Genomic DNA, 26,942 nt, shown 5'->3' with positions numbered 1-26,942 from the left:
CTAAAAGGGTTAAATTATGAGGACAGGTTGCATCGACTCGGCTTGTATTCCTCTGAATATAGAAGAATAAGGGGGTGATCTAATTGAGGTGCTTAAGATGATTAAATGATTTGATAGGGTAGATGGAGAGAAACTAATTCTCCTGGTGGGGTAGTCCAGAACAAGGGAGCATAACCTTAAAATTAGTGCTGGGCCGTTCAGGGGTGATGTCAGGAAGGACTTCTTCACACAAAGGGTAGTGGAAATCTGGAACTCTCTCCCACAAATTTGAGGTAGAGATCAATACGAAATTTCAAAACGGAGATTGATAAATTTTTGTTCGCCAAGGGAATTATGGATTAAGGAACCAAGGCGGCAGATGGAGTTAAGATAAAGATCAGTCATGATCGAACTGAATGTCGGAACAGGCTCAAGGAGCTGAATTCTCCAGTCCTGTTCCTATGTAACAGCCTTGAGGGGCTGAATGGCCTCCTCCAGTTTCTAACTAATAGGCTCGAGCGGCTGAATGGCCTCGTCATTTTCCAGTGTAACAGGCTCGAGTGGCTGCATGGCCTTCAGTTCCTGCATCAAGGGCTAATTGGGCTGATTAGCCTCCTCTTCCTGAGTAACAGGCTCGAGGGTTTGAACGGCCTCCTCTTGTTGCTGTCTGACAGGCTTGAGTGATCGATTGGCCTGCTGTTCGTGTGTAACAGGCTTGAGGGGCTAAATGACATCGTCCTGTTCCAGTGTCATCGGCTTGAGGGTTTGAATGACCTCCAGTTCCTGTATAACAGGCTCCAAGGGCTGAAAAGCCTCATCCTGTTCCGACCTAACAGGCTTGAGGGGCTGATTGGCATCCTATTACTGTGTAACAGGCTCAAAGTGCTGAATGGCCTCCTGCTGTTCCTGTCCAACAGCCTTGAGGTGCTTGCAGCCATTTCATCCAAGGTGGCTGCCGTAATCGCCGTAATTTTGTCCAAGATGGCCGTCATACCTGTGGCCATTATGCCCAAGATGGCCACGGTGCTTGCCGCCATTTTGTCCAAGATACTTACCGTACTTGCCGTCATGCGGTCCGTGTGTAAATACACACACATGCATATATATATATATATATGCTATAAATGCAGGTTTTTGTTTTATAGTACTAGTTGTTGTGGTGGTGGTCTAAACATAAAGACTGCTACTCTGGGATCATTCCGAGGTGACTGGGTGCATTCTGTTATCCCTGGGTGCACTCTGGGATCACTCTGGTGTGAATCGTTGCACTCTGGGATCAATGGGTGTTCTCTGGATTCACTGTGGGATCACTGGGGACGCTCTGAGCGGTACTGGCCGCCATTTTGTCCAAGACGCTCGCATTACATGCCGCCATTTTGTCCAAGATGGTCAACGTATTTGCCGCCTGCTGGCCGTGTGTAAATACACATATATATGTCAAATATATATATATGATACATACCTTATAAATACAACTTGTGTAGTTGTGGTCGTGGTCTAAATATATAGACTGGCACGCTGGGATCACTCTGAGGTGACTGAGTGCGCTCTGGGATCCCGAGGCGCACTCTGCGATCAATCTCGGGTGACTGGGTGAATTCCAGAAACACTCTGATGTGACTGGATTCACTCTGGGATACTGCGAGCACTCTGGGGTCAGGTCTGGGTGAGTGGATGCACTCTGGGATCACTCTGATGTGACTGGACTCACTCTGGGATACTGCGAGCACTCTGGGGTCAGGTCTGGGTGAGTGGGTGCACTCTGGGATCACTCTGATGTGACTGGATTCACTCTGGGATACTGCGAGCACTCTGGGATCAGGTCTGGGTGAGTGGATGCACTCTGGGATCACTCTGTGGTGACGAGTTGCACTCTGGAGTCACTGTGTGTTCACTCGGACATTCTGGGGTCACTGTCATATCACTGTCAACAATCTGCGTGGTAATCTCCGCCATTTCGTCCAAGATGGCCACCGTACTTGCTGCCATTTTGTCCAAAATGCCACCCTGCTGGCCGTGTGTAAATAAATTTATACACAGTATATATATGTTATATATTATAAATACAAGTTGTTGTTATTGTAGTAGTTGTTGTGGTGGTGGTCTAAATATAAAGCCTGCCACTCTGGGATCACTCTGGGGTGACTCGGTGCACTCTGGGGTTCTATTGCACTCCGGGATCACTCTGGGGTGACTGGGTGCACTCTGGGGTTCTAAGTGCACTCCGGGATCACTCTGGGGTGACTGGGTGCACTCTGGGGTCCCTAGTGCACTCCGGGATCACTCTGGGGTGACTGGGTGCACTCTGGGGTTCTATTGCACTCCGGGATCACTCTGGGGTGACTGGGTGCACTCTGGGGTTCTAAGTGCACTCCGGGATCACTCTGGGGTGACTGGGTGCACTCTGGGGTTCTAAGTGCACTCCGGGATCACTCTGGGGTGACTGGGTGCACTCTGGGGTCCCTAGTGCACTCCGGGATCACTCTGGGGTGACTGGGTGCACTCTGGGATCCCTGGGTGCAGTCTGGGATCACACTGGGGTGATTGAGTGCACTCTGGGGTCACTGGAACATTGTATGATCACTGTGGTATCACTGGGGACATTCTGCGCGGTATTTTCCACCATTTTGCCCTAGAAGGCCGCCTGATTGCCGCCATTTTGTGCAGGATGGCCGCCGTATTTTCCGTTGTTTTGTCCAAGCTGCCACCGTGCTGGTCGTGTGTAAATACACATAAATAATATATATTATGCATATAAGTATTTGTTGTTGCACTAGTAGTTGTTGTGGTGGCGGTCTAAATATAAAGACTGCAACTCTGGTATCCCTCTGGGGTGCCTATTGCCTCCCCTGCAGGGGCAGACAGAATCCTCTCCCCGAGGGGACCGACCGGGGCCTCCCCCCGAGGGGACCGACCGGGGCCTCCCCCGAGGGGACCGACCATTGTTTCCCCCATAGAAGACCGTATGACGCCTCCCCCAGTGGGGACCGACCGGGGCCTCCTCAACAGGCTGCACCCAAACAGGGCCCACCTGAGTTCGGTCTGTTTATTGCCCTGGGGTTTAATTTCCTCTCTGGGCCCTGGTTTTGGGGATTGGGTTTAACATGTTCCTGTTCGATTGTAGCCTATGTCTAGAAGTGAATGATGCCTAATATTGCTCGCTGAACTGTCTGACATCTCCCAGTTCAGATTGAATGAGTTCACCTCAGCGACCATTAATTAGGATCCCCACAAGCGACTGAGTGAATGGATTAACACTTTCTGACCAAATCTTCAAAGGAGAAGTCAGAGGGCAAATCATGCACAACAGTGATTTATTAACTTGGAATTCATAATTATCATTATTTAACCATTGAGTATAACAATAATAATTACATATAAACAGAGCCACCGAACAATGTTAATAATAAATAATTAATAGGCAGATAATTAACACAATGAATAACCGATTATAAAAGCAGCTGAGAGTATCACCGTAATTCAGCATTAGCTGGATCACTGATTATCACATTATAATTCAGATCAGTGTCTGACACGACTGCAGATTGGTGAGATTAATTTCGGATTCACCATTAAGATATCTGACAATTTAACCCCATTCGATCGCCAGCTTGGGCAATAGATCAGAGAATAAATTCACCTCGGGCATTGGAGCAAAACGGGCGATAGCGAATTGGCAGCTCTTTTTCCAGTCTGACTGATTTTATTTTCCATTGATTGTTGCTTTCACCGATGAGATGCGAAACCAGAGCTCACTCTGTCTGTTTCAGTGGACGGAACAGATCCAGGAACAATAACTGAAGAAGAGATGGGGAGTCCCTGGTGCTCCGATAAACATTGAACCAATGTTGACCCGGTGTCCCACGGCAGCCCAGTCTGAGCCCCAACCTGGGCCCTTCCTATCTGTGCACTGACCCAGTGCCCCACAGCAGCCCAGACTGAGACACATCCTGGGCCCTTCCTGTCTCCGCATTGACCCAGTGCCCCACTGCAGCCCAGACTGAGCCTCACCCTGGGCCCTTCCTGTCTGTACATTGAACCAGTGTCCCACTGCAGCCCAGGCTGAGCCACACCCTGGGCGCTTCCTGTCTGTACATTGACCCAGTTTCCCACTGCAGCCCAGACTGAGCCCCACCCTGGCCCATCCTGTCTGTACATTGACCCAGTGTCCCACTGCAGCCCAGACTGAGCCCCACCCTGAGCCCTTCCTGTCTGGACATTGACGCAGTGTCCCACTGCAGCCCAGACTGAGCCCCACCCTGGGCCCTTCCTGTCTGTACATTGACCCAGTGTCCCACTGCAGCCCAGACTGTGCCCCACCCTGGGCCCTTCCTGTCTGTACATTGACCCAGTGTCCCACTGCAGCCCAGACTGAGCCCCACCCTGAGCCCTTCCTGTCTGTACATTGACCCAGTGTCCCACTGCAGCCCAGACTGAGCCCCACCCTGGGCCCTTCCTGTCTGTACATTGACCCAGTGTCCCACTGCAGCCCAGACTGAGCCCCACCCTGGGCCCTTCCTGTCTGTACATTGACCCAGTGTCCCACTGCAGCCCAGACTGAGCCCCACCCTGGGCCCTTCCTGTCTGTACATTGACCCAGTGTCCCACTGCAGCCCAGACTGAGCCCCACCCTGGGCCCTTCCTGTCTGTACATTGACCCAGTGTCCCACTGCAGCCCAGACTGAGCCCCACCCTGGGCCCTTCCTGTCTGTACATTGACCCAGTGTCCCACTGCAGCCCAGACTGAGCCCCACCCTGGGCCCTTCCTGTCTGTACATTGACCCAGTGTCCCACTGCAGCACAGACTGAGCCCCACCCTGGGCCCTTCCTCTCTGTACATTGACCCAGTGACCCACTGCAGCCCAGACTGAGCCCCACCCTGGGCCCTTCCTGTCTGTACATTGACCCAGTGTCCCACTGCAGCCCAGACTGAGCCCCACCCTGGGCCCTTCCTGTCTGTACATTGACCCAGTGTCCCACTGCAGCCCAGACTGAGCCCCACCCTGGGCCCTTCCTGTCTGTACATTGACCCAGTGTCCCACTGCAGCCCAGACTGAGCCCCACCCTGGGCCCTTCCTGTCTGTACATTGACCCAGTGTCCCACTGCAGCCCAGACTGAGCCCCACCCTGGACCCTTCCTGTCTGTACATTGACCCAGTGTCCCACTGCAGCCCAGACTGAGCCCCACCCTGGGCCCTTCCTGTCTGTACATTGACCCAGTGCCCCATTGGGGACCATCCAGCCCCGGATATCCGGCAGAATCAGCGCTGGGGGACCGGGTGACTGAGTCTCGTGACCCTGTCGCTGGGCCTCTGACGTCACAATGGGAGATGACGCTCGCTCAGCTCGAGCTGGAAACCGTTAAAGGGCCGTTCGGATTGAAACCTGGAGCGCGGCCGGTTAAAGGGGAGGGACAGAGAATCGGCCAAAAATGTTCATATAATGAGACCAGGAATGGTTATCAATTGAAATGTTCATATAATGAGACCGGGAATGGTTATAAATTGAAATGTTCATATAATGAGACCAGGAATGGTTATAAATTGAAATGTTCATATAATGAGACCAGCAATGGTTATAAATTGAAATGTTCATATAATGAGACCAGCAATGGTTATAAATTGAAATGTTCATATAATGAGACCAGGAATGGTTATAAATTGAAATGTTCATATAATGAGACCAGGAATGGTTATAAATTGAAATGTTCATAGAATAAGACCAGAAATGTTTATAAATTGAAATGTTCATAGAATAAGACCAGAAATGGTTATAAATTGAAATGTTCATATTATGAGACCAGGAATGGTTATAAATTGAAATGTTCATATAATGAGACCAGGAATGGTTATAAATTGAAATGTTCATATGATGAGACCAGGAATGGTTATAAATTGAAATGTTCATATAATGAGACCAGGAATGGTTATAAATTGAAATGTTCATAGAATAAGACCAGAAATGGTTATAAATTGAAATGTTCATATAATGAGACCAGGAATGGTTATAAATTGAAATGTTCATATAATGAGACCAGGAATGGTTATAAATTGAAATGTTCATATAATGAGACCAGGAATGGTTATAAATTGAAATGTTCATAGAATAAGACCAGAAATGGTTATAAATTGAAATGTTCATATAATGAGACCAGGAATGGTTATAAATTGAAATGTTCATATAATGAGACCAGAAATGGTTATAAATTGAAATGTTCATATAATGAGACCAGGAATGGTTATAAATTGAAATGTTCATATAATGAGACCAGGAATGGTTATAAATTGAAATGTTCACACTACCACACTCAGTCTGTGTCTGGATTCCCGCAGTGACTCCAGGTGTCTCTTTCCGTTTGGACTGAACTGATTCTCCACCAGCCTGAAACAGATTAAAGATTAAACAGAAAATAAACAGATTGAACAACAGTGTAAATAACAGGGAAACTGCGGTTGATATTTCAATAATAATTACAGACAAATATTACCCATAAAAGGGACTGAATGACATTGATATTTTATATATTACTTTAAACTCACTGGATCCACTCCAGACTCCTGCAGGTCAGTATGAGGGAGCGGAGAGCGGGGACAGATTGGTCTGTGAAGGAGTTTGTTCTCAGGTTCAGCCATGTCAGTGACCGATTTGTTCTGAGAGCGGAGTAGAGATCCTCGGCGCAAGAATCTGTGAGACGGTTATCACTTATACTGTGGATCAGAGAGAGAGAAATAACAGGAATCAGGTTGAATCCCCAGTGTTAATTAATAACACAATTACTGATACTAATAATGTACAGTATTTATTTGTATTATTATTACTTATACTGACATTAATGTACCGTGTCAGACTTCCAGTTATTATGAACACCATCTCACACAGTCTGATACTTACTCCAGTTCCTGTATTTTACAGTCCGGGTTCCTCAGAGCCGCAGACAATAGTTTCACTCCTGAATCTCCCAGGTTATTGCAACCCACGTTCAGTGCCGTCAGTGACCGGTTTGTACTGAGAGCGGAGGAGAGATCCTCGGTACAAGAAGCTGTGAGACCGTTATCCCATAACCTGGAGATCAGAGAGAGAGAGAGAGACGATCAGAGATAACAGGAATCAGAGTAAATTCCCAAAGTTTATTTGTATTATTATTACTGATACTGAGATTAATGTACAGTGTTCGACTTCCAGTTATTATAAACACAATCTCACACAGTCTGGTACTTACCACAGTCTCAGTATTTTACAGTCTGGGTTCCTCAGAGCCGCAGACAATAGTTTCACTCCTGAATCTCGCAGTTTATTGGCCCCCAGTCTAAATACAAACAGACAGAAAGTGAGAAACAAACTGAATCCAATCCCTGACCTGACACAATTTATCTCTGATATTGCAGGAAACAATTGAAAAATCTTCTGGAAATTAATAACCAGATTTCCCTGTCACTGACAATGAATCTCACTCTGCCCAGCTCCCCATATATTCAGGGACTGTCAGTAAATGTATTTATTAAATAAAGTGTTGTCTGTGTGAAGCCTATAAATGTCCCTCAGTCCGGTCTCATTTCCTGATGATCAGAATTACCCTCCTGGAGATCAGTGGCCGATCCCGTCAAGTTTGGCGAAATTGTCTCATTTCTGCTGCTTCTCAAATCCCAGATTTTATGGGAATCCATCGATTTTCCCTGAATTAAATGATAAAGCGGTGATTCCCTGTACTTTATGCAGTATTATATTAATCTGTGTAATATCTCGGGGTGAGTTATATTGTGAAACGGCTGTAAAATCCGTCCCACAGGATTTCATGTAACAAGGAGAGTTTATTCCGTCCTGTTACAAGTTTTAAATGTCCCTTTACTCCTAGTTTATAGGGGAGGGGAGTCTCTCACTTTATTCCCATTCAACTGGCTCTACATTTATTTCAGGTGAAACGGGCCCGACAATTTGTGGGGAATTTTCTGAAGTTCCGTCCCCGAGCGGGGCCTCACAAACAGGGGGCAGATTATGGGAAATTCCCGGGTTCACTGCCTCTCGTTAACCCAGGAACCTCCCGCTGTGTGTGGGGCCACACCGCTGGCCGGTATGTGTCTGCACTCCTGGGCTAATCCCTCACAACCCATTAGATTTGAACATTTTTACCGGCAGATTTCAGCTCCTAAATCCCACTGAAGTGTCGGCCTGGATTAATGAGCGAGGGGCCTGAATCCACGACCTTCTGACTCAGAGGCACGAGTGCTGCCAGCTGGATGAAGAGATGGTGGATGTATTGGAGAGTGTGAAGGGCTGTGTCATTGATGAGTTAAGATAATGGACCGACGTCCTGCGGGGAAAGCTCAGCTCGCCCACTGGCGGTTGACTGCCCGAAAGCTGTGTTTTGCTCTTTGTTACTGAATTTTTGGTGTTTCTGCTTCCCTCTCCTACACACGTTGACAGTCCGGTGACGGTCACTTGCCCCCACACCTCGGTAAGAGGGTGGGATGCTCCGACACACGGACTGCTGCAGTTAGTGTCGGTCTCAGTGTAAGTAACAGTGAGAAGGAGCCTCTTCAATGGGCGTAACTCAGGCAGTGAGAAAAACAGCAACAAATATCATTTATTGCAATTAAATTATCAGACTCTTTCAGTGACCTGTATTTACTGATCCGATAAAGACTGTAAAATCCCCACTTGTTCACAAGGATCCATTTTAGATTCTCCAGTCCTCAGGGAATTACTAACCGATCATCTTATCATTTGTCATATTTGTGTTGAATCTGCTTCTCTCTGGTTTAACTGAACTGTTTGTTTCCCTTCATTACGGAGCAACAATACAATCCGTGACTGTTCTACGATTAGCCAAACAGTTAGAGACAAATAAACAGTTACCTCAACACCTGGCATTTGTGCAGTCCGGGTCCCAGCCGCTGGAATCCTTCACACTGAATGGAGCAGTACTCTAGATCGAGGTATTTTATTGTATCACAGAGTCCAATGACATGAGAGAGCACCGCACAGTCAATCGGGGTCAGTTGCAATGTGCACTCTGCTTCCCTGTCTCCAAATGTAAGTGTTTCCACAGATCCCACTGTGGCCCGAGCCAGTGCTGTATTCTGAGACTCAAACAGGTAGTGGAGTGTGTTCAGGAGGTTCCTTTTACCAGTTTTACTACCGCTCTTTCTAATCTGTCCTTCAATCATCTCCTTCACCCAGTCAATCACTCTGCAGATTGTTTGATGAAGAAATGGACCCAGAAACTCCTCCAGGGGCCGAGCTGACTGTGAGGAGGAGAGCCCAGCAACAAAACGGAGAAATATCTCAAATCGCCCATCATCCTTGTTGTGGGCTTCACTGAGGAGTTTCCGGATGTCCCCTGGATCTGGAGTCAGGAATTGTGCGAGTGCGGCTACAAACTCTTGGATGGTGAGGTGCGGGAATGTGTGAACCACACTCTGGGCAGAATCATCTCTCCCCAAAAGTTCCATCATGAACCCAGACAGGAACTGGGAAGGTTGCAGATTGTACTTGATCAAATCTCCACCTCTAAACACAATCTTCTTCTCGGAGACTCCTGTGTAGGCCATCTCACCGATCTTCAGTAACACATCACGGGGGGATTCAATCTCTCGGCCATGGTTTTTCAGAATGTTATAAATATAGTAGGAATATAGTTGGGTGATGGTCTTGGGAACTTTCTGCTGTTTCCTGTCTCTTTGTGTGAAGAAGGGACCCAGTGACAGACCGAGGATCCAGCAGTAGGAAGGGTTGTAACACATGGTGTACAGGATCTCGTTCTCCTCCACATGTTTGAAAACAGCTGCTGCCACCGACTGATCTTCAAAAAACTTGTTGAAATATTCCTTCCGTTCCTCACCAACAAATCCCAGGATTTCAGCCCAAACACTGATCTCAGCCTTTTCCAATACATGTAATTCAGTGGGGCGGCTGGTCACGAGCACTGAACATCCTGGGAGCAGCTTGTGATGTATTAAACTGTACACAATGTCAGACACTTCACACTGGTCTTCAGGATCTGTGCAGATGTAATCAGCCTCTGTATTTCTCCGATTGTCAGCAAAATCGATACTGTCCTTGAATTCATCTAAACCATCGAATATAAAGAGTAATCCCTCTGGGTTCTTCCAGAGCTCTCCCAGAATATTCCCAAAGTAAGGATACAAATCCAGTATCAGATTCCTCAGGTTTATTCTACAGTTAATAGCGTTCAAATCCCGGAATTTAAAACTGAAAACAAATTGAAGGTGTGGGTATATTTTCCCAGTGGCCCAGTCATAAACAATCTTTTGTACCATTGTTGTTTTTCCAATCCCCGCGACTCCGCTCACTGCTGCTGTACTCCCAGATTTGGATTTTCTCTGGGAAAAACTGCTCTGGAACAATTGATCAGTTCGGATTTTTTCCAGTTCTCTCCGGAGATGTTTCTCTCTCCACTCTTCATGGTCTCGGCCTCTTGCCAGTAGTTCATGTTCGACAAGTGTCCGATCTCGAACAGTAGAAATAACCGTTAGCTCAGTGTATAGAGTGACCAGCTGGAAAATCTTAACCTTTTCCTTTATTAGGATCGTGTTCACTTTCAGTGTTTCAGTTTGGACCCGGAGTGTTTCCTTGTGTTTCTGTTGAACATCTTCAATTAGAACAGACAGAAAGTGATTCTTAATGTTAGTTGTATTGGCATAAAACCAAATTCTCAATATCACTTTACTATTCAGTAAAATGTTCCGAGATTGAATTTGCAGCTTCAATAGAGGTGCGAGCAGGAAATTAAACTCAGTTACTGAAAACCTCGCTTGAAAGTGAATAACGGCTGAGAGAAGTTTCAAGTCCTCACGATTCAAATATTGACTGCACATGGAGATTTCTGTGAAAGTGATATTTTCCCTCTGATGATTAATACTATCAGACCTGGCCTGAACCATGGACATCTCATTACAAATCTAAATGTGATTCTGGTTCTACGAAACTGGAGGTGCTAGTGGATTATCCTATGAAACCGTCAGAGGTGCTAACCTTTTGCGGAAATGGGAAATATGTTATTGTGTGCATTGGGAGAGGGATAGACTGTGAATGGACAGAAGTTCCACTGTTATTGTATCAGAGCTTGGGCAGGTTTTCTGTGATATTGTGGGCACTGGGAGAGGGACAGGCGAAGAATGGACAGAAGTTCCACTGTTATTGTATCAGACCTCGGGCAGGTTTTCTGTGATATTGTGGGCACTGGGAGAGGGACAGACTGTGAATGGACAGAAGTTCCACTGTTATTGTATCAGACCTCGGGCAGGTTATCTGGGATATTGTGGGCACTGGGAGACGGACAGACTGTGAATGGACAGAAGTTCCACTGTTATTGTATCAGACCTCGGGCAGGTTATCTGAGATATTGTGAGCACTGGGAGAGGGATAGACTGTGAATGGACAGAAGTTCCACTGTTATTGTATCAGACCTCGGGCAGGTTATCTGGGATATTGTGTGCACTGGGAGAGTGAAAGATTGAATAGACAGGAGTTAAGTTGCTGTTGTTTTCGGACTCGGTGGGGTTATCTGGGATATTACATGCATTTCTATCGTCACCTGATCACAGGTAAAGATTACTGCCATTCTGAAGGTACAGAGGCGAATCAGAAAGATGAATTAAGGTATTTGGACTTTAGGTTGAAGGAATGGTGAGAGTGTTTGATGTATTTTGTTTGGGCAAGAAACTTCGGAATTGAAATGTTTTAATGGAATTCCCAACATTAGTTAGGACAAAAGAACATAAGAAATAGGAGGAGTGGGCCATAAGCCTGCTCCAGCAGTCAATCAGATCATGTCTGATCTACCTGAAATCCACTTTCCCGCCCAATTCCCTTATCCACTGATTCCCTTCGTGTCCAAACATCTATCGATCTCAGTCTTGAATATACTGAATGGAAACCGGAAACAGGCTCACAAACAACACAATAATTAATATCGGAAAAGGGAAGTCAGGGTAATTTTCTCACACAAAGGGCCAGATAAACATGGGAAGGACACTAAAAGGGCAGTGTAAGTGGGGTAAAGGGATAATTGAATGTGTTACGGATACACTGAGAGGAGGGGGAGTTGGTGTCATCTCTCTTAGGGACAGGCTTATATGGGCCAAATGGCCTTTTCCTGTCTCTACTCATTCTCCTCTTATATTGTGTTTCAGAAATTGTGAACAATTTTGCAGCAGTTTTTCACGTACATTCATTAAATGTGTTTTTATAACAGTCCTGTCATATCATCGATTAGAATTAGAATTACTGCCCACATCATTCAGTGTGCTGGTGGAGCAGAAAACATTCACAGTTCATTTCAATTGTTCACCCAATAATTACACTCCATTGTTCCATTTTGGTCTGAATTTCCTATAATGAAGGTTTGGGAAATTACAAATCTCTTTCCATTAGTCATTACATTGGGTCTAAAAAGACCCCTGAGTTAAAGGACTATTCTTTGAGCAGAATAAGGTTCTCACTTTCTCTGCCATTCGGAAGTTAACCCATAACTTCTGAATTACCCTGAATATTGTCTTTCCCTCCACGGATTAAAGATCTATTGTGTTAACATCTGCACATCTTCTGAGATCAGATCGAACACTTTAACGTCTCATTCTGTGCTGTGAAATGATAACATTTTAATATTTCGCATTTCTCCACCTCTTTCCCTCTAGCTGATGGTGGGAAGATTTCTGGGAGGGGGGTGCCAGGTAACCCATAACATCTGGCTCAAGGCACTGCTCATTAAATTTGAGCCTAGAGCATCTGTGCAGTGCACACCTGGCAGGATCCCGATACATTGTGAATCCTCATACACACCCGGCAAGAACCTTTTGCACTGTGGGATTCACAGTGCAAAAGGTTCTTGCCGGGTGTGTATGAGGATTCACAATGTATCGGGATCCTGCCAGGTGTGTATGAGGATTCACAGTGTATCAGGTTCCTGCGAGGTGTGTAAGGGGATTCACAGTGTATCAGAATCCTGCGAGGTGTGTAAGGGGATTCACAGTGTATCAGGATCCTGCCAGGTGTGTATGGGGATTCACAGTGTATCAGGATCCTGCCAGGTGTGTATGGGGATTGACAGTATATCAGGATCCTGCTAGGTGTGTAAGGGGATTGACAGTATATCAGGATCCTGCCAGGTGTGTATGGGGATTGACAGTGTATCAGGATCCTGCCAGGTGTGTATGGGGATTGACAGTATATCAGGATCCTGCTAGGTGTGTAAGGGGATTGACAGTATATCATGATCCTGCCAGGTGTGTATGGGGTTTCACAGTATATCAGGATCCTGCCAGGTGTGCAAGGAGATTCACAGTGTACCAGGATCCTGCCAGGTGTGTAAGGGGTTTCACAGTATATCAGGATCCTGCCAGGTGTGTAAGGAGATTCACAGTGTATCAGGATCCTGCCAGGTGTGTAAGGGGATTCACAGTGTATCAGGATCCTGCCAGGTGTGCATGGGGATTCACAGTGTATCAGGATCCTGCCAGGTGTGTATGAGAATTCACAGTGTAACAGGATCCTGCCAGGTGTGTATGGGGATTCACAGTGTATCAGGATCCTGCCAGGTGTGTAAGGGGATTCACAGTGTATCAGGATCCTGCCAGGTGTGCATGGGGATTCACAGTGTATCAGGATCCTGCCAGGTGTGTATGAGAATTCACAGTGTATCTGGATCCTGTCAGGTGTGTATGGGGATTCACAGTGTATCAGGATCCTGCCAGGTGTGTGTGGGGATTGACAGTGTATCAGGATCCTGCCAGGTGTGTCTGGGGATTCACAGTATATCAGGATCCTGCCAGGTGTGTATGAGAATTCACAGTGTATCGGGATCCTGCAAGGTGTGTATGAGAATTCACAGTGTATCGGGATTCTGCCAGGTGTGTATGGGAATTGACACTGTATCAGGATCCTGCCAGGTGTGTATGAGAATTCACAGTGTAACAGGATCATACCAGGTGTGTATGGGGATTCACAGTGTATCAGGATCCTGCCAGGTGTGTCAGGGGATTCATAGCGTTTCAGGATCCTGCCAGGAATGTATGCAGTTGGATTAATTGGAGTAATACAAACTTACCAATAATTCAAAACAAGTAGTGACTTTTATCTTCAAGCTGCGCAAAGCATTTTTTTCCTGCTATACCAGGGCATCTCACAGACGAATATAAAGCGCTGCAGTGTATTAGGATCCTGCCAGATGCAAGTGGTTTCACGGGATTAACGACAAATCGAAATGAACTTTTATTCTCTTTCCTCCACCCTTTGAATTTCTGATTCCCAGATTCTGACAATCTCTAAACAAAAAACTACAGTCAAACATTCTGATTCTCAGGAGTGAAATAAACGGTTTGAAATCCCCATTTCATCACTTACCTTTCAGGTGACTGGGTATTTCAGATAAACCTCGTCCGATGTCCATATAATCAAATGGATCAGGACCTGTATAAATCAATGAGCTTTCATGAAATCAGATCTGTGTAATATTATAGTAAATTCTGCAATGTTTCAATCTGAAATTGAATTCAGTGTGTGATTTTACCGTACCAAGTTTCTGCATCTCTTTCAGTATTTTGACCAACTTTGGTAACCTGTGCATTTTCAGAAAGGATTCCCACATCACCCTTCGGGCCTGAGAGCCTTTCTCCATCACCAGATTTAGGAGAAGTTTGGAACTGTCCGCCCTGTTTCCCTTCACCGCGAGCTCAGTGACTTTCTGTAAAGAATAATAATGAAAATATTGAGGAGTGGAGTGAAAGACAAAGATTGAGAATGAAGGAAAGGAGCTGCTCTCTGATGGGATCTCCCAGTTTATATTGAGGAGTGGAGTGAAAGACAAAAACTGAGAATAAGAAATAGGAGCAGCAGTAGGCCAATCGGCCCCTCGAGCCTGCTCCACCATTCAATAAGATCATGGCTGATCTGATCCTAAACTCAAATCTAAATTCATGTCCAATTTCCTGCCCGATCTCCATAACCCCTAATTCCCTTTACTTTTAGGAAACTGTCTATTTCTGTTTTAAATTTATTTAATGATGTAGCTTCCACAGCTTCCTGGGGCAGCAAATTCCACAGACCTACTACCCTCTGAGTGAACAAGTTTCTCCTCATCTCAGTTTTGAAAGAGCAGCCCCTTATTCTAAGATTATGCCCCCTAGTTCTAGTTTCACCCAACCTTGGGAACATCCTTACTGCATCAACCCGATCAAGCCCCTTCACAATCTTACATGTTTCAATAAGATCGCCTCTCATTTTTCGGAACTCCAATGAGTAGAGTCCCAATCTACTCAACCTCTCCTCATACGTCCGCCCCCTCATCCCTGGGATTAACCGAGTGAAACTTCTTTGTACTGCCTCAAGAGCAAGTATGTATTTTCTTAAGTATGGAGACTAAAGCTGTATGCAGTATTCCAGGTGCGGTCTCACCAATACCTTATATAACTGCAGCAATACCTCCCTGTTTTTAGATTCTATCCCCAAAGAGAAAGGAGCTGCTCCGTGGTGGGATCTCCCAGTTTATATTGAGTGGAGTGAAAGACAAAGACTGAGAATGAGAAGGAAAGGAGCTGCTCCGTGATGGGATCTCCCAGTTTATATTGAGCACTGAAAGTAATCACTGGGCCGGGTACTGATCCATTCTGAACATGGGCAAAATATTCTGTAAACATCTTGATTCATCAACAAAAACATAGCACCTTTAATGTAGAAAAATGTCCCACAGCGATTCACAGGAGTGGAATCATACAATGGGCCCGAGACAAAGGAAGGCATATTATTCGGGGTAACCAAAAGCTGGATAAAGAATCAAATTTTCAGCAGAAGAGGGAGGTAGAGAGGTGGAGGGGTTTAGGGAGTGAATTCCAGAGCCTGGGTCCAAAAACTACAGAATGCTAGGCCACCGCTGGTCGGGCGATGGGGAGAGGCATAAGATGCCAGAGTCAGAGCAAGAGAGAATTCTAGTGAGGGGCGGCACCATGAAGTGATTTAAACAGGAGGATGGGAATTGAAAATTGAAGTTATTCGAGAACTGCGATAGGTGAACGAGCACAGGAGTGAGGGGTGAGCGGGATGGGCGAGGGACAGGTTACAGGCAGCAGCGTTTTGGATGTGTTGAAGTTTAAAGAAGGCGGAGAATGGGAAGCCGGCCAGGAGAGCATCGGAATAGTTGCGTCCGGAGGAAATTTCCTCCAATTAAATATTGGGAAGACCGAAACCATCCCTTTGTCACTTCCACACTCCACCATTCCAATGGTCTCCTGGCCGGCCTCTCACCTTCCAGCCTCCGTAAACTTGAGCTCATCCAAAACTCTGCTTCCCGTAGCCTAACTCACACCAAGTCCCGTTCACCCAACACCCCTGTGCTCGCCGACCTACATTGGCTCTCGATCCTGAAACTGATCGATTTTAAAATTCTCATCGCTGTGCACAAATCCTACCATGACGTTGCCTCTCCCTATCTCTGTAACCTCCTCCAGCCCTACAAACCCCTCAGATCTCTGCCATCCTCCAATTCTGGCCTCTTGTGCATCCCCGATTGTCGTTGCTCCATCATTGGTGGTTTTGCCTTCAACTGCCGAGTCCATAAGCTGTGAAAATTCTCTCCCTAAACATCTCCGCCTCTCTACCTCTCTCTCCTTTCCTTTAAGACCTGCCTCTTTGACCAAGCTTTTGATCACCTCTCCGAATATCTCTTCATGTGGTTTGGTGTCAAATTTTGTTTGATAATCGCTTCTGTGAAAAGGCGCTGTATAAATGCATGTTGCTGTTGTCGTTACCCTGTCCTTTCTCTGTGCAGATATTGACTGATCCATTTGGGTATTATCATCTCTTCCTATCATTGGTTCAGATTCAAATATATTCAGTTTTATGCACTTCTTCCCTATTTGGCCTGTTTCTGTCCTGTAACATTCTATGATTCTAAGATGTGATATTCTGTCACTTCTGTTACTTTTAAATAATCCAAACTCATTCTGTGTCCCTCCCACTTACCCGATGTTCCTGTCCACTGAAATGCCTCTCGTACGTTAACAACGAGCTGACTCCGTCCACCCCTTCTTCAATCGCCTGTTCTAGTCTGTCCCGGTAGAATTTCGTCAACTGGAACAGCAGGTAATCGTCGCACTTTGTCAGGAACTCAGTGATTGCAGGGTTCGGATCTGTGAACAGAAATGGAGAAAACTAAACACATTATCGACTTTCTATCCGGGCGGCTACATTTCCTCTTATACCAAACGGCTGAAGCCTCCTGTGAGTCACATTATCAAACACCTTCTGAAAACCGATAAACACCGCATGTGCTGCCTTCCATCGTTCCGTACAGTCAATTCTTAAAAACCGGTGTTTAAATATGTGAAACACGGCTTGTCTACAGCGAATCAGTTCCAGCCTCCCCTGATCATCCCGTGTCTCTAAATGTTCATTAATTCGACCTGGAATGACAGATTTGAGGAGTTTGCCCACTGCTGACGTACACTAATTGATCTCCAGTTACCGGGTTTACCTTCTCTCCCTCTTGAACAGATACATTTCTTTGTCTCTTTCTAATCCGTTTTTATTTCCAAAGTCTCCTCCCTGACTTCATTTAACCGCATTGGTTGTAGGTCCAGCCGCTTCTCTACTTTTCTCAGATCCAAATACTTCTCCAGTTATCTCTGACATCCTCCTCCAGTACACCGACATTCCCACTAACACCATCAGTGTTAGAATCTTCATTAATCTCCCCGCAAAATGTTATAACCAGGAAGATTTCGCTGAATCCGTGTAAACCTAAACCATGTGGTCTGATAGCTCCTGGACCATATCTCTTATGATTCTGACTTTCCAAATGTGTTTGGAATGATTTGTACATTCATAGACACATAACTTAATCCAAACTCCGATTTTGGGGGTAATTTACCTATAATTCGTTTTTCTTTCCCCCCTCGACATCCATAACTTTATCTCGCAATACTTAAAAACCTCCTACCCTTTTTCCTGCCAATATCATTTCATTACTTCATAAATCATCTGTTCCTGCCCCAACAGTTTTATTAATTCCACGCTTAAGTCTCAGATCCAGATAGTTCCCCCTCTCCGGTCATATCAACTGAAACCTTCCCGCTGCTCCATTCACCCAGTCTGTAAAACCATTGTTGGTCGGTTCAGACCGTGACCGTCCCTTCCCTTCTCCCTGAACTCACTCTAGTCCCCAAGACCGTGAACCCTTCCCTCCTACTCCATTCACCCAGTCTGTAAAATCATTGTTGCTCGGTTCAGACCGTGACCGTCCCTTCCCTTCTCCCTGAACTCACTCTATCCCCAAGACCGTGAACCCTTCCCTCCTGCTCCAGCCCTGCAGCCACACATTGACCTGCCGCATATTTCCCTCTTTAAGTGGCCCACCGTAAAACAATCCAGAGATCAACACCTGAAGGCCTTGTTTAATGTGTCGAGCCTCAGTCTCAATATTCCCTGTATAATCGTATTTCTATCCATGTTATTGGGTCCGACCATGACTATTCTCTGCTCCCCTTTCCTTTCCAGAGATCGTCCCACCTGTTCCTGGAAATTTTTCCCTCTGACACCAGGGAGGCAACTTACCATTTGGAACCTGCTCAGGGCTGCAGAAGAGTCTGTATATTCCCCAGACTATAGAATCTCCCACCACTATCCCTTTCCTATTGCTGTGCCCCACCTGCCTCTCACCCCTGCCCCACTCGGGGTGTCCACCTGCTCCCCGGTCTCACACTGTTAATCCTCTGAGACGCTGTCTCTATCCACCTTACAGTACCCAACACCAGTTATCTATTGGACAGTTCCAGTACTCAGGAGATCCCTCCACCTGTGACTGCACTGTCCCTCTAGATGGTCACTCACTTCCCTCTATCTGCACAGTATCTGTGCTGTTCCCTCTTCCTGTGGTGAGCTGCAGGTTACTGCTCGTGATTTGGACCCTTTGTGAGGTCAGAAATTATATTTTGATGAATTTTCTGAACCTACCTGTGTCCATTCTCATTCTTGTTGAAGATGTTGGATCTCCTCCCCTGTTTGAACCTTCAGCCATGGTGGTAACAGATTCCCAGATTCTGATGCTCTGTAATAAATATATTAATATGAAGTTAGACAGAAATATTAAAATGAGGAGAGCGTTGCCTTGTTAAACATGATACCAAGTCCCTCCTCCCCCATCAGTACAACATTTGTTAGCTCTGGGATCGAGCATTTCACGAGTGTTATGATCAACGTTCCACATCAGGTGTGAAACAGACAGCTGCCCAGTGAAACCCACTGAGTCCTTGTTCTCCACCATAAATTCTCCCGCTTCTGACCGTGATGGACTCACATTTGTCTTCACTAATCTTTTTCTTTTTAAATACTTGTAGAAGATTTTACAGTCCACTTTTATGTTCCTTCCACGTTTACTCTCATACTCTGTTTTTCCTCTTAATCATCTTGGTCCTTTTTCGCTGAATTCTAAACTGCTCCCAATCCTCAGGTTTGCTGCTTTTTCTGGTAACTTTATATGACTCTTCTTTGAATCTATCCTTAATCTCTTTTGTTAGCCTCGGCGGAGCCACGTTTCCTTTTGTGTTTTTGCACCAGAAAGGAATGAATGACCAGAAATACGGCCCACTCTTCGTCTTAGGATAAACCCAATCACTGAAACTATCGATAGTTGGTGGGGAATTGAGGGGAAACATCTCTCGGGGCCTCTCCAGACACAAAGGGGAATGTGTCTTTTTCTGATCCAAAGTGGATGACCTCACACTTGCCCACATAAAACACCATCTCCCACAGTTTTCCTCACTCACTGAGTCTGTCTGTGTCCCTGGTTTCCAGTTCCCCAATAGGGTCAGATTCTGTTTTCAGCACAAAGTAACAGGTAATGAAATCTACCCTTTTATTAGGTATATTAAGGTGACATGCAGCTAAGGCGGGAAATGGAGTTGAGGTACAGATCGGTTACGATCTAATAGAGTGACGGGACAGGTTCGAGGGGCTGAACGGCGTCCTCCTGTTCCTGTATAATGTCATTGGGTGGAGTGTGAAACAAACGAGTAATGATACACAGTGTCATACACTTTGGGGAAGGCATTGTGTCACCACACGATGGCAGTGTACCATGTGAGAGAGACAGTGAGAGAGGATGTGTGTGTCTATCAGTGAATGACTGAGTGAGTGTGGGTGAGAGAGGATGCCTCTGAATATCAATGAGTGTGAGAGAGAGAAGATGCCTCTGAACATCAATGAGTGTGAGAGAGAGAGAGGATGCCTCTGAACATCAGTGAGTGACTGAATGTTTTGTGTGGGGAGAAGTGCCAGGATGATGAAACCCGACCTTTAACCATCAACAATTTGTAAAATCCGAAACAGACAGGGATCGAACCAGTTAAATTGCCAGAAGACACGTGTCCATATCACAGGTTGGATCAGACACAGCAAGTGGCGTCTCGGGGCAAAAGATCAGAAACCTCTTCCTCATATCGATCTAAAGTTGGAGGAAGTGAGGTTCCCACAAACGGAAAACTTTCGCTTCTGTCTCTGCGAGTTTCAGCATTTTGCTTTTACTTTGTGTCACTCGGGCATAAATGTTGAGACCCACTCAGTTCCCCCTTCAGTGTGATTTTTTTACCAGAAGGCTTCTTCAATCCCAGTGCTTTTTGATTAAAGTAGATCTGGGTTTCAATTCGTCCCTAACATCCACCTGAGAATAATGGGGTCACCCGCATTTGGTGTTGATTGATTCTCTGCATTAGGTTTTATCTTTAATTCTGATCACCATCTGGTTTCCACCCAGAACCGTGTGTGTGACGAGAGAAAGAGGGGAGATTGACTTTACCCTCCAGTCTTCAGGTTACAAACCTCAGTCAGCAGAGGGGGGCGATGCAACAGATCTACTTTATCCCCCAGTCTCCAGGTTACAAACCTCAGTCAGCAGAGGGGGGAGATGCAACAGATCTACTTTATCCCCCAGTCTCCAGGTTACAAACCACAGTCAGCAGAGGGGGGCGATGCAACAGATCTACTTTATCCCCCAGTCTCCAGGTTACAAACTGCTGTCAGCAGAGGCGGCCGATGCAACAGATCTACTTTACTCCCCAGTCTCCAGGAAACAAACCGCTGTCAGCAGAGGGGGGCGATGCAACAGATCTCGTTTCCGTTCCTTGAGCTCGCTGACAACTTACAGCCGCCAAATGGAAAGAAATGTTTTGAACTTTGTGTCGCTGCAATTATATTTGCTTTTCGTAGAACACATATTATAACCCCACCATTTCTTAACAATGGTATTACTGAAAATGATCTCTTTATAATATGAAAGTAACTTTACACGCCAGACTTGTACTTTAATCTAAAGGACCTGTCTCAGTGATGTTTTAAAATCACATATTAAAACACGGTCCTCTATTTATACCTGTTAAGTTAGATTAAAGATATTTATTAATCGATAAACGGATGGTTAGAAAAAGGCTTTTAAGATTAATATGTGTCGATAACCAGGGGACACAGATTTAAGATAATTGACAAAAGAACCAGGGCGGGGGGGTGGGGGAAATGAAGAGATTTTCATTTTGATGTGGCCAGATATTATGATCTGGAATGCACTACTTGAACGGGTGTTGGAAGCAGATTCAATAGTAACTTTCAAAATGGAATTCGATAGAATAACGGAATGATTACAGCATCGAAGGAGGCCATTCAGGCCATCGATCCTGTGCCGGCTCTTTTTAAGAGCATTCCAGTTGGTCCCATTCCCCCGCTCTTTCCATGTAGACCTGCAAATATTTTCCCTTACACAATTTATCCAATTCGCTTTTGAAATTTACTATTGAATCTGCTTCCACCACCCTGTCAGGCAGCGCATTCCAGATCATTAAACTCACTGAATGTGGTTCTTTCTCCAATCACCCTAAATGTGTGTCATCTGGTTCTTGACCCTTCCGCCAATGGGAACCGTTTCCCTTTATTTACTTTATCTAAATCGCCATTATTTTGAACACTTCTATCAAATCAAATAGCACGGACATGAATCTGGATTGTATCGGGACAAACATCGCTCTCAGTTTATTAAAAAGAACCCTCGGCCGAGGCCGGGAGCTGGAACAGGTGATCACCCAGAACATTATTCTGACAACACACAAAATAATCAATAGGAAGAATTTTTACAATCCATTCAATAATATTTACGTATTATTTTATCACCAGTTTATATTTAAATGATAATCATTTAATTCAACTACAATTGTGAAATCCAGAAATCGATTTACTGATGGGAAATAACATTATGTGAAACCCAGTATCCAGTTCAGAATTGTAAGATGATTTATTTTGATTGTTGGTTATGAAATATATTTCAATCCGGTAACACTGTCTGGCACTACCTTAACTCAAAGTGTAATATCGATATTATGGGGGCTATAAAGGTGGGTTATTTCCGAGTTGGTGCTGGGGGCGGGGAGACACTGTATATCTGCTGGGCTCTGCCTCAGACTGGAGTCACCTCTCAGATCAAACCCCTTCACTCTAAAACACACACAAGATTAATTTGTAACTGTGTGTTTTGAGACAGAAACTGATCTCACTTCACGTTTCATTGCACGGCCTCATGCTGGATAATTGTACTCGGTGATCAGACTCTCACAGCCTCATTCTCACCATTTCCACCCTTACCTTGTAACCTTTGTGTACTGTCTACAGGACCAGTGTTTATCTAAGTAAATGGAACTTTCTCTTACCTTTCTCCCCAGTCGATCTATGGAAGCTCTTTGAATCGGAAGGGTTCTCTCTGGTTGCTGCTCTCACAATGATGTGCTGATTCACCTGCTGTTGTTCCTCAGTCTACAATCCCTGTTTACTTCCAGCTGTGGACTTTTCTCAATCACTCCTTCATTCACCGGGAGATCTAATTATGGCAGTGCAGAAAATGAGACCAATACTGACGGTGTGAAGGAGAATCTAATCAGCACTTTCCCTCTAATGTATTATTAAAATAAAAGTAATTGAAACTTAAACAATTGAATATCAAATATTTGATTGAATAAACACACTGTTTGAGGAACTCTGTTCTCACATTCCATGTCTCTTTACCACCCCGACCACAATATGTGATCGTTTCATACTCCAACCCCAGTTCGAGGCAATTCCTTCTCAATGTCCCGTCATTGTTTTTAGGATCGCATTTGCTATTTGTGAATCAGTGGCCATTCCTTTATATTTTCCGCCTGAACTCCATCGAGGGGCGAGACTCCAAGTTTCCAAGTGTATTTTACTGGCATCATCGACAACAGGGAGAGTTGATGGGACAATATCCACAGCGACATGGTTCTACCCACAGAAGGCAGCTGTACTGCCCCAACACCGTGACTGGGAAGTGTGACTATTGCAGTGAGTTCACTTCACTGAATATTTACATAACATAACATAACATGGGACTGATTTCTCACAGAAAGAAGAGATTTCGCTTGCTGTGAGTGTTACTCTTTAGTGTGGACACTCCGATGAGTAAATCTCCTGTTTACAGCTGTGGAGTGGGTTTCTAACCGTCTTGAATTGACAGTTCCTGACTCAGAGACTGGATGTGTCTCCAGTTAGCTGCAAATTCCAAAGTGCTGGCATGTGGGGTGGGGAAGGAACGTTTGTAACCACAAGTGAGACATTTTAATAAGAATACATTACCGTCAAATAGGTATTAACTGTAATAACAACATCTCTGTGTGGGAATATGGAGGGAACGTTGACCATATTTAAGAGAACAAGAGAAAATAGAAGCTCTCAGCAATTAACTTGTTTCTATTTTGCTCTAAATGGTCATTGATGTGCACAACTTGACTAGAGGTTACAACTCATTCTCATGGCTTTAATAAAATATCTCTGATTAGAGAGAATCAGGATCAGTAACTGAATGATTTGAAGTAGAATGTGTGAACAAATATGGCCTACTCTTAGTTTTAGGATAAATCAAATCACTATCTCCAAAAATATCATGATGTGGAGATGCCGGTGATGGACTGGGGTTGACAATTGTAAACAATTTTACAACACCAAGTTATAGTCCAGCAATTTTATTTTAAATTCACAAGCTTTCGGAGATTTTCTCCTTCCTCAGGCAAATGTTTCAAGATCTCCTTGAAGCCAAGGCAACGGGCAGTTGCAGGGGCAGTCTGTAAACACCATGTATTATTGTTCAATATGTATAAATGCGTAGGCTTCAAGGAGATCTTGAAACATTTGCCTGAGGAAGGAGAAAATCTCCGAAAGCTTGTGAATTTAAAATAAAATTGCTGGACTATAACTTGGTGTTGTAAAATTGTTTACAATTCCAAAAATATCAGTAGTTGATGGGGAATTAGAGTTGAAAATTTATCGGTGCCACTCTCCAAACACAATGGATATGATTAAAGGACACACACTTTGGGGAGGGCACGGTGTCACCAAAGGATGGCAATGCACCGTGTATGGTACAAGTGGGCGGGGAGCGCACTGTGTCACCACAGGACGGCTGTGTACCGTTTATGGCACAAGGGGGCGGGAGTGCGCTGTGTCACCACACGATGTCTGTGCACCGTGTCTGACACAAAGGAGCGGGGAGGGCACTATGTCACCACAGAATGGCAGTTTACTATTCCTTACAAAAGGGGCGGGGCAGGCACTCTTGGGCACCGACCCCAAACGATGGCAGTGTACCATATGAGATAGAGAGCAGACGTGTGTATATCAGTCAGTGACTCTTTGTGTGTTTGATGGAGAGAGATAGGGGAAGTGAATGCCTGTCGATATCAGTGAGTGCATCTGAATGTGTGTGTATATGAGAGTGAAACAGATTTTATCAGTGGGCAACTGAGGATTGTATGAATGTGAGAGAGAGACAATGGATGCCTCTGTATAACTCTGTGAGACTCTGAATGTATGTTTATCTGAGAGAGCCAGATACATAGTATATCTGTGAACAACTAATTGAGTGTGTCAGTATGAGAGAGACACATACAGAGAGAGAGACAAAGGGTGCGTCTGTATATCTGAGTGACTCTGAGCAGGTGTGTGTATATGTGATGGAGGGAGACACTCAGTGTATCAGTGAGGGACTGACTGAGTGCGTGTGTATGTGAGACGCAGAGAGAGAGACAATGGCTCTGGATATCTGAGTGAGTGTGTGTGTGAGAGAAAGAGACAGAGGATGCCTTGTGTATCAGTGAGTGACTGAGTATCTGTGTGTATTTTCAGTTGGGGAGAAGCGGCAGGATGATGAAAACTAACCTTTAACCATCAAACACTTCTAAAATCCTACACAGACCGGGATTTAACAAGTTAAATTGCCAGAAGACACGTGTCCATATCAAATGTTCAATCAGACACAGCAAGTGCAGATTACATGCAAAGTGCAAAAGCCTCTTACTCTTATCGATAAACAGTTTGAGGAAGTGAGTTCCCCCAAACGGAAACCGTTCGCTTCTGTCTCTGCAAGTTTCAGCATTTTACTGTTACTTTGTGTCGCTCAGGGGCAGACATTTTGAGACCCACTCAGTTCCCCGTTCAGTTTAATTTTTTACCAGAAGGTTTATTCAATCCCATTGTGTTCTGATTAAAGTAGCTCTGGGTTTCAATTCGACCCCAACATCCACCTGAGAATAATGGGGTCACCCGCATTTGGTGTTGATTAATTCTCTACATTAGGTTTTATCTTTAATTCTGATCACCATCTGGTTGCCACCCAGATCCGTATGTGTGACGAGAGAAAGACGAGAGATCTGCACTTCATGTATTCATGTTTTTCCTTCTATATAATAGTAGACTCCGAGTCCAAATAACTAAGGTGCCCCTTTCATTTCCCCATCTTTTTCTCCAATCCATCACTTTCACTCTCTCCTTTCCCTTTATAATCCTCCACTCTGAAACATTCTCAGTCACTCACCCAATTCATCCATTGAAAAGACTGAAGCGACATGTGATCTGGTCCGCACGGCTCCTGTCCCCAGTCAGGACTCTGATACTCGGGGATTCGGCTGATCCCCCCTCCTTGCTCTTCCTGTCCCTCGTCAGGACTCTGGTAGTCGGGGATTTGGCTGATCTCTCCGCCTTGTTCTCCCTGTCCCCAGTCCGGACTCTGATACTCCGGGATTCGGCTGATCTCCCCGCCTTGCTCTCCCTGTCCCCAGTCCGGACTCTGATACTCCGGGATTCGGTTGATCTCCCCGCCTTGCTCTCCCTGTCCCCAGTCAGGACTCTGATACTCCGGGATTCGGCTGATCTCCCCGCCTTGCTCTTCCTGTCCCCAGTCAGGACTCTGATACTCGGGGATTCGGCTGATCTCCCCGCCTTGCTCTCCCTGTCCCCAGTCAGGACTCTGATACTCCGGGATTCGGCTGATCTCCCCGCCTTGCTCTTCCTGTCCCCAGTCAGGACTCTGATACTATGGGGATTCGGCTGATCTCCCCGCCTTGCTCTCCGCTCGACACAATCTGAATGGAGCCTCCAGGAAGTATCAGCGCACATCAACCTCGCTGTCACCTCTTCCGCTAAATGTTATTGAAATATAAAGATCGTGTGGGGCATAACCCGAAACCTCGCGTTGCCTTTACTCTTCCGACCAGCTGATTCACGTGGGTTTGATGCGAGTTAACTTTCCTATTAAGTGCTCAAATGATATGAATGCTTCGATTTACAATCACCCCATTGATTTAAATCAAACAACACAGAAGGAGGCCTTTCGGCCCCTGGTGTCTGTGCTGGCTCTTTGAAAGAGTTATCCATTTTTTTCAGATTCATCTGCACTTTCCCCATGGCCCTGCAAACTTTCTCCTTTTCAAATATTTATCCAATTCCATTACTAAACTGCGTCATTTCACCGCGAGCGACTGGACAGACAGAGCAACAGTTATACGTTGAGTCATTGGCGGGATTTAAAAAACGAATCTGCTTCTGCCGCCCTATTATTGAAGTCAATGGAAGTAGATCAGGGATGAGGGAAATCTGAACAGTCAGAATTTTACATCAAAACACGTAAA

General features: G+C 45.3%; 1 protein-coding gene across 2 annotated transcripts; it reads right to left on the bottom strand.

Moving 5' to 3' along the window:
* Nucleotides 1–6,007: 6,007 nt before the first annotated feature.
* Nucleotides 6,008–26,446, bottom strand: LOC137313375 (NACHT, LRR and PYD domains-containing protein 3-like). Of its 2 annotated transcripts, none has more exons than XM_067979508.1 (11): nt 25,850–26,446; nt 22,677–22,843; nt 18,943–19,036; nt 16,954–17,120; nt 14,512–14,680; nt 14,341–14,406; nt 8,833–10,588; nt 7,199–7,285; nt 6,871–7,041; nt 6,519–6,686; nt 6,008–6,360 (listed from the first exon to the last, which is right to left on the bottom strand). In XM_067979508.1, exons 3-11 carry the CDS (start codon nt 19,004–19,006, stop codon nt 6,273–6,275), a joined length of 2,736 nt encoding a protein of 911 aa, XP_067835609.1. In that variant the 5' UTR covers nt 19,007–19,036; nt 22,677–22,843; nt 25,850–26,446; the 3' UTR covers nt 6,008–6,272. The 2 variants fall into 2 exon arrangements, with proteins under 2 accessions (XP_067835609.1, XP_067835611.1); XM_067979510.1 differs by having other exon boundaries at nt 6,272–6,360; nt 6,508–6,686.
* Between the last annotated feature and the right edge of the window lie 496 nt (nt 26,447–26,942).

Source organism: Heptranchias perlo, unplaced genomic scaffold (genome assembly GCF_035084215.1).
Source record: "Heptranchias perlo isolate sHepPer1 unplaced genomic scaffold, sHepPer1.hap1 HAP1_SCAFFOLD_47, whole genome shotgun sequence".
In the NCBI taxonomy this organism is placed as follows: Eukaryota; Metazoa; Chordata; class Chondrichthyes; order Hexanchiformes; family Hexanchidae; genus Heptranchias; species Heptranchias perlo.
This window is presented reverse-complemented; position numbering and strand designations above follow the sequence as displayed.

Bases quoted from the DNA above. Each gene is read 5' to 3' on its own strand.
- LOC137313375 (XM_067979508.1), bottom strand. From the start codon at position 19,006: ATGGCTGAAGGTTCAAACAGGGGAGGAGATCCAACATCTTCAACAAGA. The intron at 17,121-18,942 runs GTAGGTTCAGAA...TTCTGTTCACAG, and splicing joins AAGAATGAGAATGGACACAG to ATCCGAACCCTGCAATCACT. The intron at 14,681-16,953 runs GTAAGTGGGAGG...TATTCTTTACAG, and splicing joins TCAGTGGACAGGAACATCGG to AAAGTCACTGAGCTCGCGGT.